This window comes from Podarcis liolepis (genome assembly GCF_965112155.1).
Source record: "Podarcis liolepis genome assembly, chromosome: 8".
Lineage (NCBI taxonomy): Eukaryota > Metazoa > Chordata > Lepidosauria > Squamata > Lacertidae > Podarcis > Podarcis liolepis.
Window position 1 is genome coordinate 79,136,456 of NC_139560.1, and position 14,478 is coordinate 79,150,933.

At 42.7% G+C, this 14,478-nt stretch overlaps 1 protein-coding gene across 1 annotated transcript in view; it reads left to right on the forward strand.

The window, feature by feature from the left end:
* Positions 1-685: 685 nt before the first annotated feature.
* MARCHF6 (membrane associated ring-CH-type finger 6) overlaps positions 686-14,478 on the forward strand; it is a 43,586-nt gene continuing 29,793 nt past the window's right edge. Inside the window, exons 1-4 of the mRNA XM_083519157.1 lie at positions 686-1,034; positions 11,324-11,420; positions 12,434-12,507; positions 13,103-13,246. Of these exons, the coding sequence (XP_083375283.1) occupies positions 1,016-1,034; positions 11,324-11,420; positions 12,434-12,507; positions 13,103-13,246 (334 nt within the window). The 5' untranslated portion in view covers positions 686-1,015. The remainder of the gene's footprint in view (positions 1,035-11,323; positions 11,421-12,433; positions 12,508-13,102; positions 13,247-14,478) is intronic.

The following is a 14,478-nucleotide window of genomic DNA, read 5'->3' on the forward strand; positions in this document are numbered from 1 at the left end:
TTCTGCCTGGCATGAAAGATACATTTACAAATACATTTTTTAAGCTCATTTTAAAATACAGGTCTTGATCAGATGCCTCAAAATAATCAATGGACAACTGATACCATAGCTTTATTTCAATTATGAAACATGGGAGTTGGAAAAATAGTTCCATTAAACAAGTTAATTGCTAGCTGCCTTTGTTCTTTGCTGCCTGCAGAATTCAATTTCCAACACTGGGCTGCCCCATTTCTGCTGTGGTTGTAGAGGCTGATACAGGAGAGACATGTTTTGCTGCAGCTGGGGCTGAGGAAAGCGTCAGGCTGGGATGACACAGGCACGCCGTGGCATTTCTTCTTTCTGCGCCTGCACTACCTTAAATATGACACTGCCTGCAGCAGAAACAATGCAGGCAAAAATCTTCAGTAAATAATAATAATAATAATAATAATAATAATAATAATAATAATTATTACAAGCTTCAGTTGAGATTCCTGCATTGCTGGGGGTTGGACTAGATGACCTTTTGGGGTACCCTTCCAACTCTACAATTTTATGAGTCTTGACTAGGGCATATAGCTATCTACACTGTTCAAACAGGAGAAGACAACATTCCCCCCACCTTCCCCGGAAGTTGAGGGGGGCGTGGCCTAGCCGTGCCTTCTCTAGCAACCCACCGCTCTGTGGTCCTTAACCCCTTGCTTCACTCCCTACCCAAGACAGGCTTGGCTGCGGTTATTGTACGCCGCGCTCCCCAACGACGCACGCGCGGCCTTTACGCCGCGCTTGTGACGCGCCGCGCCGCGCTCGGGGAGAACTCTTCTCCTGTGACGCTCCCCTGGCGAGGAGGCCGCTGAGGGGACGCGAAGAAACCTCCAGGGGGAGCCCGCGGCAAGGCCGCAGCGGGCCCTGGCTACCGGGAGCCCGCTGGGCCCGTTCCTTCTCTCTCTTCCTCTCTATCGCTCTCTCTCTCTCCCTCCCTCCGCCCCCACGTTCTCCGGCTTGCGTCACGCCCCGCCTGCGTCACCCGGACAAGATGGAGACCGCCGAGGAAGGTAACGGCCTGGAGCCTCGGGCGGCTTGTGTGAGGGGGGCGGGGGGGGGGGCGAGCGGAGGGGCGGGGAGGAGCCCGGGCCGTCGGCCTGAGGGTCGCGCGTGGGGGTGGGAAATAGCCTGGCCTGCGCCGGGGAGGCGTCCCGTGGGGAGTTCTGCGCGCCTCACCTGAGCTTCCCTCCCTTGGCCCGCCGTGGCGCCTCAGGTGCCGCTTCGGGGACGGTTGGCGTCGCGGGGGGGGGGGCTGTCAGGGAGGGGTGTCTCTCTGGGTGTATATATATATATATATTTGGTATGCGTGTGGAGGTGTGGTGTTGTTGTCGGTCGCTGTGTGATTTGTGTGTGTCGGTGGTGTGCATGGCAATTGTGTGTGGTCGTGGTTGGCAAAACCTTACAACGGAACATCGGGGTGCCGATGGTTGTGGGTTGTTGTTATTTTGTGGGGGGTCATGTTGTTGTTCTCGTGTGTGTGTGTGTGTGTGTGAACTTAGCACGCGAGGGGCGAGCGATTTCATCTGGGCAGATGCGGCACGGAGGGTGTTTTGTGTGTGTTTATTGACAGCTGTGTGTTGTTCTTGGGGGAGGTGGGGATGCTGGTTCGGGATTCTCAAAAAAGACCCAACAAAGACCCCATCAGAAACGGAACGCTCTGTGTGTGTGTGTGTGTGTTGTGTTGAAGTGTGCGTGTGTGTGTGTGTGAAAGGTGGTTGTGATTGTTGACATTTGTATGCCCCCCCACCCGGTCTGCAGATCTCGGGTCCCTTCACAGCGCAAAAACATTATATTAGAAAAAACCAACCAACCACAAAATACGTACATAAAAACAAGAACAAATCAATACCTCCCTGCCCTGCATCCCCTCCTTGGTAGGGAGGGAAAGGCAATGTCCAGTAGGGTTGGATTGAGCTAGGCGTCAGTCCCCTGGGATAGCTCAGTCCGTAGATCTTGAGACTCTTAATCTCAGGGGCAAGTAAACTCCTCCATTGCAGGGGTTGGACTAGATGACCCTCATGGTCCCTTCTGACTCTACAATTCCCTGATTCTATGACTGGGGTGATGTGTGTGAGCTGGCTACACACCCCTCCTCTCCCCCCATGGTAGTGTGGATCTTAGGTAACCTTTCAGAGAGGTGAGGCTACAGTTGTAGGCAGCTGCAGTGAGCTTTGACAGCTGCTTGGCTTTTGTTTTCTTTTTCCGCTGCAAAGTAGGGCATTTTTTTTTACAGCTCACCCTCCAAAAGCTGCTGGGTGGGACATGTTCCAGAATAGTAGGTGCATAGCTGTCAACTTTCCCCTTTTCTTGCGAGGAATCCTATTCGGAATAAGGGAATTTCCCTTAAAAAAAGGGAAAAGTTAACAGCTATGAGTAGGTGTGCTAAGCATTTTCTTCTAGGAAATGGTAACAGGGTCCTGGGGTACCTTAGAAGACTAAATGGAATTAGGTTTTATAAGTAGGAGCCTACTGCATCAGAAAGTTTGTGCCACAGTAATTCCTTTGCTGCTACAGCTATAGGCTTTTGGTAAACTTTTCTTCTTTCACTTCGTAAAGGGAAATAAGAGGCATAACTCTGTGTTGAAAACATGGCGTTATTTCCCATCTTCTGTTTCAAAATATGATTCGGAAAATGTAGTGGATTCACCTGGTGAGATGTTTGTTGCTTACTTTTCATAATGTTTGCACTCCTGGGCAAATTGTGCATCTTTGCATTGTTCAGCTTGTTGTGGTAGAAAAATGATAGTATCACCGTAAACTTTTCTTTTTTCCTATTGATTTCTCTTATCACTTTTCTCTGCTAAACTAGTTCTGAATTATAAATGTCATATGCTATACCTGCTTATGTAAACAGCTTAACAGTCACAAGGGTAATTGGAAGAGAAAGGTTTGGATCCTTATTTAGGTAAAAGTTAGACAAGCGGCACACGTCCTCTAAAAAAACAACTTTCTGAACATCTAATCCATATCCATGTCACCACCCAAAAGTGATCAATAAATTAAGAACATTCTATGGTGTCACAGAAACATGTTTTGCTCAGATGAGATTTCCTTTAATTGGAAAAAAGAGTACTGAAATTGTATATGTTTTTAAATACAATTCATTCTATGTAAAACACAGCAACATTTGCTCATAAGCCAATTGAGTAGTTCCTGATTCAGAAGATATTAAATTAGATTGCTGGCACGTGAGCTTTTTGGGGACATGTATCCCCAGAACCTCTTACTTGCTGTATCATTGCTCTGATAATTTATTCTTGATGTTTGATTTACTTTTGGGCTTAGGAGGGGTTTTGCTTACCTTGAGGTTGATGTTAAGAAGAGACCGGAATGAAGCGTAAATGAACTGGTAGTGTTGGCACCTATGATGTATTCCTAGCCCCTATTTGAAAATGTAAGCTGCTACAACAGCCCTCCCTCCAGGAGCCGCAGTGCTAAAATTGGACACCCAAAAATCTTGACAGATAGGTCTGCTTTCCTTAAAGTTGTTGTCTGTTTAAAAATATTTTATTGTTTTTAAATTTATGGTAACAACAATAATAAAAAGCATAACCAAAGTCTTCTTAAAAAGCTTGAACAGTGCAGTCTTCTGATTCTTCAAGTCTGTGCCAGGAGTTCATCCTAACATTGTAAAGATTGTAACCCAAATAAATCTGAGACATTTTGTCCCAGTTATTGGTCATTAAGACCTAACTTCATTTAATTGCTGAGGTGCTGAGGAGGGTAGAAGAAACTGCAAAGTTAGTGTTTAACATTGCAGCATAGTGAAGACAATAATGGACAAAAAGGAGTGTGGTGACTTGAAAATTTAGCTGAAGGCCTAATCTGCACTTTCACAGTTTCCCTGGACAAGTAGAAAGTCATGTATGCCCAAACCCTTTCTTCAACAACGTTTGGCCAGATTATTTTCCTTGCTGTCTCACTAACTGAATGGAGGCCCACAGAATGAGACTCCAATATCACTCACTCTACTATAATATTAAAAACAGAGGCTTAATAAGCTGACTCGTATATAAAACCCAATATGTAGATTTTGGGTCTCTGCAACTTGGTCTGGCAAATCACCACCTTGAAACGGGTTCAGCTGTTAAAAGAACTCAGTGTACACTTTACTGATAGACTGGACCTAGAGAGCTTGTCACTGGCCTTGGAGAATGAAGGCGATAAAATGAATCCTGATTTGCTCCATGTGCAGTGGAATAGTCCCTGTAATTATTGTGCGTCCTTGTGCTTGTAAGACTTCAAATCTTAATAATTTTCCAACTTAAATCTTATTTCTTAGCTCTACAGGAACATTGTGGCCTATAATAATTTTTCAGTTTAAGAGTTGCTGTATAGGCTAGCAGTTATTTTGGACACATTTCAACCAGCTGTTACCAGGTTTGGAATAAGCCAGGATATTAAACCATTTTTTGTTTTTACATCCTGGCTTGTTTCAGAGCTGGTTACCATACTTCCTCAGTTCAGATGGAATGGGACTGTATGGTTAATCGAGACATTTATTGGTTTAACTGCAACTCAAGCAAAGCAGCTATGTGTGTGAGGGAAAGGCCCGTGTATATCTTGGCTTAGTAAACTCAGGCATGTTAGTCCATTCTTAGCATATGTTAGCTACAATTGCTTCACTTCATGCCCCTTTCAAAAATGTTTAAATGTATATTCAGTTGTATTTTCTGACTAGGATTACTAGGTTAGAATTGTTCTTGTGTATTTGAGCAATAATAGTTAAATAACTATTTTAACCTGTATGTTAACCCAGAGCCATAAAATTAACATTTCCCCCATTTAATGATTTCTTCATTTAAACTGTATTAAATTTTAATTTTAAAAACATTCAGTTAACCCCTCCCACCACAATGTTAAAGGATGTATTAGAGCTGGGGTAGTTAATTGTTTTTGCCCACCTTCACGTTTGTTTATCTCCCTGGAGGGGTTATATACCACCCACATTTTCACAAATCCTGTCTCATACATTCACATACTTGGGACACACAACTCTCTTCTTCAGTACAGATCAGTCAAAAAGTGGCTTATCATCCCATGTCTGGTGACCATGAGGTTGAGATTCTCATCCTCATTAGGGTGCTGTGTTTAAACCTTTCTGCCTACTTCATTTTTTTCATGTTCCCTAGTGCTGCCAAAATTGGTGAGGTGTTAGGGTTCAGAAAAATTTGCCTGGGGAACTGTATTAGGTCTTCTGGTTTCCCACTCCTGTACTGGAGAGTAATGTGGACCTTTATCAGAGAGCACTGTGAGATTTTCATGCTCCAAGAAACCTGTAAGATACCACAAACCTTGTTTCAAAGAACAATTTGTTACTTCTGGAAAAGAGAGTGGTGACTGTTATACTCACTGCTTCTCTTAGATTCACAGTCCAGTATATTCTAACAGATGACAGAGACTGATTTCTCTTGTTTTGGATTCCACGTAGGACATTTGTAAATGTTTTATAGCTACTGTTAATGTTTTCACTACCAAATGGACATATTCTCTTCCCTCTCCCAAACATTGGAAGCCTTTAGGTGAATGTATTTTAATTCTTAGACAATATTTTAATATAGTTTTAGATAATTCAGAAGGTAGGTCTTAGAGAGGGAACATGTTGTGTGTTCATGTGCTCCCTCACATGCCAAGCTTAATTAAACTGCTGTTGCTTTGATGCCCAAACCTGGTTACTGTGGTTTGAATGCCTCCTACAAAGCAGGATTGTGTACCAGGATCTGGCTTGCAAATCAGTCTCAGAATGTATCTGGGGTACTATGTAATTTTGTTTCTTTGGCTGAATTGCAGCTGGGGGGTGTAGGCAAGGTGCTTGGAGTGTGGCCGACTACCTGTTTATGCAACCCTTGCTCTTTCTGGCTTACAACACAGCAGCTAAGGGAGGAATGGCCTCTTGGATTTGGGAGATGACTAAGGCCTTGTTTCACAAGGGAATTGTCCAAGCTTCCTTGAAGGAGGTATTTGCAAGATCACACCTAAAGAAACACTCCATTAACCTGAAGATAGTGCCAAATATGACCAGTTGCAAATCTTACCTTTTTTGGCAAGATGCTTAAGTGGTTGGTGACTGTACCAGGCATTTTTGTACAATACTAATTTTCGAGATCCATTTCAGTCTGGGAATTTTCTGTGATTTTGGAATCCCTCAATATTAAAAAGCATGGTGGAAGAGGCAGGTTTTCTACAGTTGCCAGAAGATAAACAACACTGCTTTATTGTTACTGTTTTATCTTTTTTTGTAAAATGCTTTGAGGTGTTTTTTTTTACACTCAAGCAGTGTATACATTTAATGACATAAATAAATAATAAACTGGTGCCAGCAGAACCTCCAGGAGGAGTGTACCCAAGAACCAGGGTGCTATTACTGAGGTGATCCTTCAGCAGGTGATGGAGCACCAAACTTCCTTTAAAGTTGGAGCTATCAGCAAGGTCTCCCCATTAGATTTCAAATTACAGGCAGACTGATATGGGGAACGGCTTCCCTCAGACTGGCCATCACCTAATTGGGAGGCGAATCAAACACTACGAGAATATCTTATCTAGATTCATTTTCATTTTATTAGCTCTCATTAGCAACAGATAGCGAGGAGAAACAAAGTTGGGTGACATCAGCATACTGTTAACACTGCGCTCCAAATCTCCCTATGACCTTACACAGTAGTTTCATGGAAGGAAGGATGTCCAACTATCTACTCCGGATTTATGTAGCCTTTTCTTCTCCCAAGAATATCCTGCAAGGCAGCAGGTATGGATTTCCCCCAGGGTTTACTCCTGAAGCCTTTCTCACAAATGAGTATAGCTGTAAGGCAGCAGAGGTTTAGGACCAGTTTTCCATCTCCTAAATGAGCTATTTTCCCTGGTTGATGAGCCCCATCTGCCCCTCGTTTCCCTCTACAGCGTGTACTGTAACTGCCTTCTTGACTGTTGGACCCGCTATTGGTCTCATGCGCTCAATCTGCTGTAGCCTGTCTTTGTATGCAGGGGAAGTCCCTAACTCACTGAGGGTTTGAGACAGTCAAAGCCATATCCTGGGGGTGTAGCTGCTGTCTCATGCTGACAGCCTCTAGGAGCCACAGGTGAGGGCTGAGTACAAGATGGGCAAACTACCGCAGAAGGAGAATGAAGTGTGCCCCCCCGAAGTACAACCCCTCCCCTGCACTCCATGCATCCCACTCTTATCGGTACTCCTAAATCCATTTTTCCTTGTAAGGGGACAAAAAGTCGGCATGTGTGGGGTAAGGAAACCTTGTAGGTAATCTGGTCCCAAGTTATTAAGGGCTTTGTATACCTCATACACCTTGAACTTGTCCTGGTAGCATATCAACAGCCAGTGCATAGGTGTTACATTTCTAACTTCTGCCGGAAATCATACTGAATCCAGAGTAGGCAGTTGATCGGTTTCTCAGTTGTAGGAGCTACTCCCAGTGCTTCTGTCTTGCCAGGATTCAATCTCCGCTTATTTTCTCTCATCCATTTCACCCCTGCATCCAGGCAATGGCTTCTCCTGAGTAAGATTTTATGGAGAAACAGAGCCGAGTGTCATTAGCATACTGATGGCACCTCACGGTGAAACTTCTAACATCTGCTCCCTGCAGCTTCATGTAGATTTTAAATATCACTGGAGATAGTAGCCTCCAGGAGGCCGAAAGGCACTTGCCCCAGGCTACTCTCTGGACTCCCTTGAAGATAGGATTGGATCCGCTATAATACATTGCTCCCAATTCCCAATCCCTGAAGCTGTTCCAGGAGGATACCATGGTCAGTGGTATCAAAAGCCAATGAGGGGATCAAGAAACAGGAGTAAAGTTGCGCTCCCCTGTCCTCCCTCTGCAAATGTCATCCATCAGAGTGACCAAGGCTGACTCAATTCCGTGGCCAGACCTGTACCCAGATTGAAATGGATCTAAATAATCTGGGTCCTCCAAGAATGCTTCCACCACATCCCTCTCCACCATATTCCCCTAAAAGGGGACATTAGCAACTGGTTGATAGTTGTTCCAATCCAAAGGTCCAGAGGCGGTTTCTTTAGGAGTGGTCACATCAGTGCCTTTTTCAGTGCAGCTTAATAAGCCAGGAGGAACAGGATTTGATGGGGCACATGGTTAGATGCATGGCTGCCGCCACCATGTCCACATCAGCTGATTGCCTAAGGTGAAACTGATCCCACAAAACATTCTCAATACTGACACTGGGTACTTCATTTGGAGCTGCAACAGGTGCAGAGTGAAGATCACTCCAAAGACAAGTGACTTTATCCTCAAAGTGTGTTGCCAGTTGGTCACAGCGGGTCTTTGAGTGCTCCAGAGGATTGTGTTGAACCAATGGCCATCTGAGAGAGACCCATAGTTGTCATGGAGGCCATGTTGTCTGAAGTTGGCCCGACAACAGCCTCTGCGTGACTATTGAAGTCACCCAGGATTATTGTTTTAGGGTCCTCCAACAATACCCCAGAGACTACCTTGGCAAGCTGGATCAGGGATACCATTGGGCAACAGAGTGGTTAGTAGCCCAGCAGCACCCCTGACCTGTCTCTCTGGCCCAATACCAGGTGCAGACCCTAGATGGGCGGGGTATAAATATAATAATAAATGATGATGATGTCAAGAGGCTTCCTGATCAAGGATATGGTACAGTGGTGCCTCGCAAGACGAAATTAATCCGTTCCTCGAGTCTCTTTGTCTAGCGGTTTTTCTGTCTTGCGAAGCAACCCTATTAGCGGCTTAGCGGATTAGCGCTATTAGCGGTTTAGCGGCTATTAAAGGCTTAGCGGCTATTAAAGGCTTAGCGGATTAGCGGCTAAAAGGCTATTAGCGGCTTAGAAAAAGGGGGGGGGGAGCGGGGAAAAATCGGAACACTTGCAAGACGTTTTCATCTTGCAAAGCTAGCCCATAGGGAAAATCGTCTTGCGAAGCAGCTCAAAAACGGAAAACCCTTTCATCTAGCGGGTTTTCCGTCTTGCGAGGCATTCGTCTTGCGGGGCACCACTGTATTCTTATAGACAATAGCAGCACTCCAACCCTAGTCTAGCCTGGTACAGTACTGAAAATCCAAGTGGTCACAGCTGAGTAAGGTCAGGCCCACTTTGCATTTCTGTACTGGGATTTAGGCAAGGCCAGGGAGTCATGCAGTAAACAAGAAGCAGCAGAAGTGAAACCAGAAACAATAACACTGGAAAGAAAAGAGTGCAACTGTTTTCATGCTTTGCCATACAACAAAGCAGACATGGCTGCTGCAAATGAGTAGCTGCCTTTTTTTTTAAAAGTATGAGTCTTATACAATGCGTACTGGCCTGGATTGTATAAATGCTCTATTAAATTCTGAATTAATGAACAAGTTAAACTGGTTAGACTAACCTTTTCACTTGTGTCACTGTTTAGGAAAATACATGAAATGCCTACAGGCAACTAGATTTAATCCAGCCTTTCTGTCTTTCCCTTTTTCTTTTCTTGGTAATGTAAATTCCCTTGGTTTACTTTACATAGCTTTTCCAGGGTGGATTATAGTCCCTTTGGCTTTCTCCCCACATATATTTTCAGAACGTGAATAGGAAAGATACATGGGTAAAGTGCCCTTTCAGAGTTATAGTATGTATGAGAGTGTTGTGTGGAACTGAGAGTGTACTGGCTTTCCTGGAGAGCTGCCACATGATGTGATGCCAGCAATAGGTCAACCTTTCTGTTAGTGCATGCATTTGGTAGTTCACAACAATATCAAGTTCTGAACCGTTGCTTCTATTTTTTCAATTTCTTGCCAGGTAAGCCAAGGATAGTGATGTCTATCCCCTGCCACTCTCATGTAGATCTTTTCCATGCACATTATTTCATTTTTGTCACAGCTGTTAGGCTATCATAGAGCTTTCATATAAAGGACACGTTTTCCTACGGTTCTGCTATGTTACACAAAGTGCTGTTCAGCATCCAATGCATGGTCAAGAATTGAAAACACTCAAATAATTATAGGTTTTCTTGTCACCTATGAGGATGTGAGGATGAACTAAGGAGATTTCATTTCTGTTTTAGGTTAGCTACAAATTGTGACACCTGAACCTGGACAAAGTTTGGTTAATCTTAATTATGGTTTTCTGAAACAAGCCAACTTCAAAGCATTGTTTGTGAAGCTGGCTTGTTTCAACAAATGGTAGCTAAGATTGCATTTAAGGTTTAAATATAATGCTAAAGGTAAAGGTAAAGGTACCCCTGCCCGTACGGGCCAGTCTTGACAGACTCTAGGGTTGTGCGCTCATCTCACTCTAGAGGCCGGGAGCCAGCGCTGTCCGCAGACACTTCCGGGTCACGTGGCCAGCGTGACGAAGCTGCTCCTGCGAACCGGCACCAGAGCAGCACACGGAATATAATGCTAAACTGCAGCTATTGTGAAACTGAAGTTTACGACCTTTGACATTTTGTGGGGAGCGTGTAAACTCAAGGCTCACTTTGGTTTGTCTACCCTAATGCTAAACCATGGCTTAAGTTAGCATTACATATGAATGCAGCCTTGAAAATGAATATTGGGGCTGTATTCCATTGATGCCTGTTACAAATTAAAGCCTGTTATTAGGGAAACTTGGATCTATACCAGTCTTTGCCAACATTGAGGAGACTGCTGTATTTGGGAGTATTTTAATATTCTTCCTGTGTTAGTGTTAGATTAATCAGGGCCATGGCTGAATAGTAGAACACTTTCTTTACATGCGAAAGATTCTAGGTTCAGTCCCTGGCATTTTCAGGTAGGGCTGGGAATGAGCCCTGCTGGAAATGCTAGTGAGCAGCTGCTAGTCAGCATAGAATGCTAAACAAGGTGGACCAGTGGTCTGACTCAGTAGAAGGCAGCTTCCTATGTTCTTGACTGAAGCCCCATGCAATGTGAATTGCTGCAGCGTTTTTCAGATTATAGGAGAATGCCCAATGAAGCTTCTAGGCTTCAACATTGGACTGGTCAATATAAGAGCCAGGAGTAGAACTTGCTATCGTTACTTCCTTTGTGGTTTATTAAAACATCCTGCATTTGAAGAACACACTTGCAAAATTGCTTGTTTAAGAACATCTGCCAAAAGTATTTTTAATGCTCTTGCTTTAAATATAGCATTTCACCTATTTTTGTTATCTTAAAATAACAGTAGTGCACCAATGTCAGATTCAAGGGATAAAAGCTGACACTTATTGATCTTCCTTTGGCACTTTTTTTTTTTTTTACTATTTAGGAAAATTTGATACACCAGGAAACTTAAAGAAGTATCTCATTATAATGGAAAGCATTTCTATTAGTTTTATTCTGTATTAATTCTATTTGTGTTTAACAGACATATGCAGGGTGTGTCGATCTGAAGGAACTCCTGAGAAACCTCTCTATCATCCATGTGTATGCACTGGCAGTATTAAATTCATTCATCAAGAATGGTAAGTTTTTTCCTCCAAAATATGTCAATGCCTATTCATATATGCTTACAGCATGTAATCGTTATGAATATTTTGGGAATCTGGCAGATAAATAATGCTCTGTGGTTCCCAATTGGTGGACCACGAACCCATAAGCATAGGTTTACATGTTAAGGAATTATCGAGGTGTGGAGAAGAAAAACTGCATATATTATTTTTAATCCCTGTGTAATTAATGGGATAATACAAGAAGTATCTGAAACCCCTTTATAGAGTTTCTGGGTATTAAGGGTATATTGTTTTTTATTAGAAGGGTTAGATCTATGTATTAATAGTGTTTAGTGTTTTAAATGCTTGCTCCTTTTTTGTCATTGACCCTCTGGTGTAGATTTAGGGGGGCTTTCAAGGTGCTACAGGGATGAGAAGAGGAAGGCGAAGGGCCAACTGCAATAGTAGAAGACATGTAATGTGGTGTGAGCTTCTGCCCTGTAAATTTACTTTGTATGCAATCCAAGGAGATATGCCAGTTTCTCCCTTGATGGCATAGTCCCTTAAATAATATAAGAAGCCTCTATAGAGGGTCCCTTCACATTTGAGAACAGAGAAATGTGGAGCAGAAGCCTGCTTCTAGAAAGGGGTTGCTGAAGAAAGCCTTGCACGTGTAGCACATGGTCCTTTGCCCTTTGCATTAGTCTTTTTTATTTGAAAACTTACATGCTACCTTTCTGCTCTAGTTGGCATTTAAGAATGCCTTTCATAACTGTAGCCAAGTAGCTGTATTTGCGGTTTCTGGAGAGCAGTGCTCTTGAACTGTATGCCTATGCTCTTCAAACATGTTCACTATCAACAAAACAAGAGTATTTAAAGAAAGGCATTATCTCTGTTTTTCTATCCCTCTGAATTTGAATTATTAATGTTTTTCTTTATATTTTACTGATTATTTTGCTGCATTTTCTTAATTTCTGACACTCAAAAAATAACTTGTAGATTTTAAACTGTAGATACACTCTACTCATGTTTCTTTTTAATTGCAGCTTAGTTCAGTGGCTCAAACACAGCAGAAAAGAATACTGTGAATTATGTAAACATAGATTTGCTTTCACACCAAGTAAGTATATGGTGAGAGTTTGTGATGTGTTTAAACAAAGACTTTTCTTTATGGTGGTTTTAGGCTACTGAGAGTCTTCATGTGAATTTGCAGGTTCACCAGCAGTGTGCTTGTCTCCAGTAAACTAAATATTGTAGGCACTGCACTGTCTCTAAGCTGTGTATCTGAGATATGGCCAAGTCATTGTAACCCCTTCTGAAACAATGATTTGACTGGCTTGGTTGAAATCCGACGACAGCCCTAGAAAATAGCATCCCATATGATACCACATTGTTTTCATTTTAAAATAACACCCATACTGCTAGTGAGCATTTTGGAGTTTATGGATGTGCCACCTGACACAGCAACACTTTCATAAGCAAGGCACATTGCAGACTGGCTTTATCTAAATTGGTCTCTGCCATTATTTTGCTTTAAGAAGCTTTTATCCTTCACTTGAAAAGGTTGGCTTTAAAACTATAATGATAGATGACCATGTAGTATTTTCAGTTCAGTGTCATGGGAAATTTTGCAGGAATACTATGATGTTTCTCATAAAAACAATTCAGAGTGGTAGAAGTAAAATTGCAATCCTTTCTGTTCTTTCTTTTCTTAGTTTATTCCCCAGATATGCCTTCTCGGCTTCCAATCCAAGACATATGTGCTGGACTGGTTACAAGTATTGGCACAGCAATACGATACTGGTTTCACTATACACTTGTGGCCTTTGCATGGTTAGGAGTTGTACCTCTTACAGCATGTAAGTATCTCATTTTGTGGACGTATAATATGCATATGGCAGAGCAATACAAGAGGGAGGGGAAACGTTTTATTGTCAGGGGGCTCTCAGAACCATGGTTAACAGTAAGCTAGTTAAGGGGGAAAGTATTAGAAGCTCCAACCTTCATCATATCCGGTTCTTAATCACTGAATTTCAGAAAAAGCAGCTATGAATGCTGTGTGCATAATTCTTCAAAGGTGATTGGAAAACACAAACATCACTAGTGCTTGCACAGAGAACAATGCTACACCTGGACCTTGTAAGCTGCCTTCTGAGGCACTTTGTGTAGGAGTTCACAGTAAGTTTCCTTTTCTTTTAGTTTAGCCATGTTGGTATTATAGATGCTGACAGAATGGCGAGAGCTGGATTTCCTCTTGCCTGTGTTAAAATTCTTATCGACCGCAGTCTTAGATTTTAATTGGCGAAAAGATGGTGAAGGTTATTCTCTGGCTCTCATGTGCCTTTTAATCCTCACAGCTTTAACAGTTTCTTCTACTGTGGTCTGTTTGCCTGCATCTCTTAGAATCATAGAGTTGGAAGGGACCCCAATGGTCATCTAGTCCAACCCCTTGTGATGCAGGAATCTCAACTAAGCCATACATGACAGATGGCCACCCAACCTTTCCACTGTCGAACAGCTCTTACTCTCAGAAAGTTTTCCCTGATGTTTAGTCAGAATCGCTTTTCTTGTAACTTGAATCCATTGGTTCAGGTCCTTCCCCCCAGAGTAGGAAAAACAAGCTTGCTCCATTTTCCATGTGACAGGCCTTTAGATATGTTTAGATGGGTATCATATCTGTTCTCAGACATACCCAACTCTCTCAACTGTTCCTCATAAGCCTTGGTTTCCAGATCCTTTATCATCTTGGTCACACACACCCCGACCACGTTCCAGCTTGTCAATATCCTTCTTAAAATGTGTTGCCCAGAACTGGACACAGTACTCCAGGTGTGGTATTTGCATATGTTCCCATGTTATACAAGAAACATTTGCAACAACTCTGTTATAGTTGAGAATAGTTTGGGTAATTGGATCGAATATGATTCTGTTCCTTTGAAATAACACATAGATGCAAATGCTCACAGATTCTAAAATATTCACTGCTTAAGAACCTGATACGAGGAAGTTTGGAGCTTTTGATGCCTTTCCCCTAAAAATTATCTTAACGTGCTATTTGAAATCAAGGTCTGAAGCAAATGGAACTTTTTCC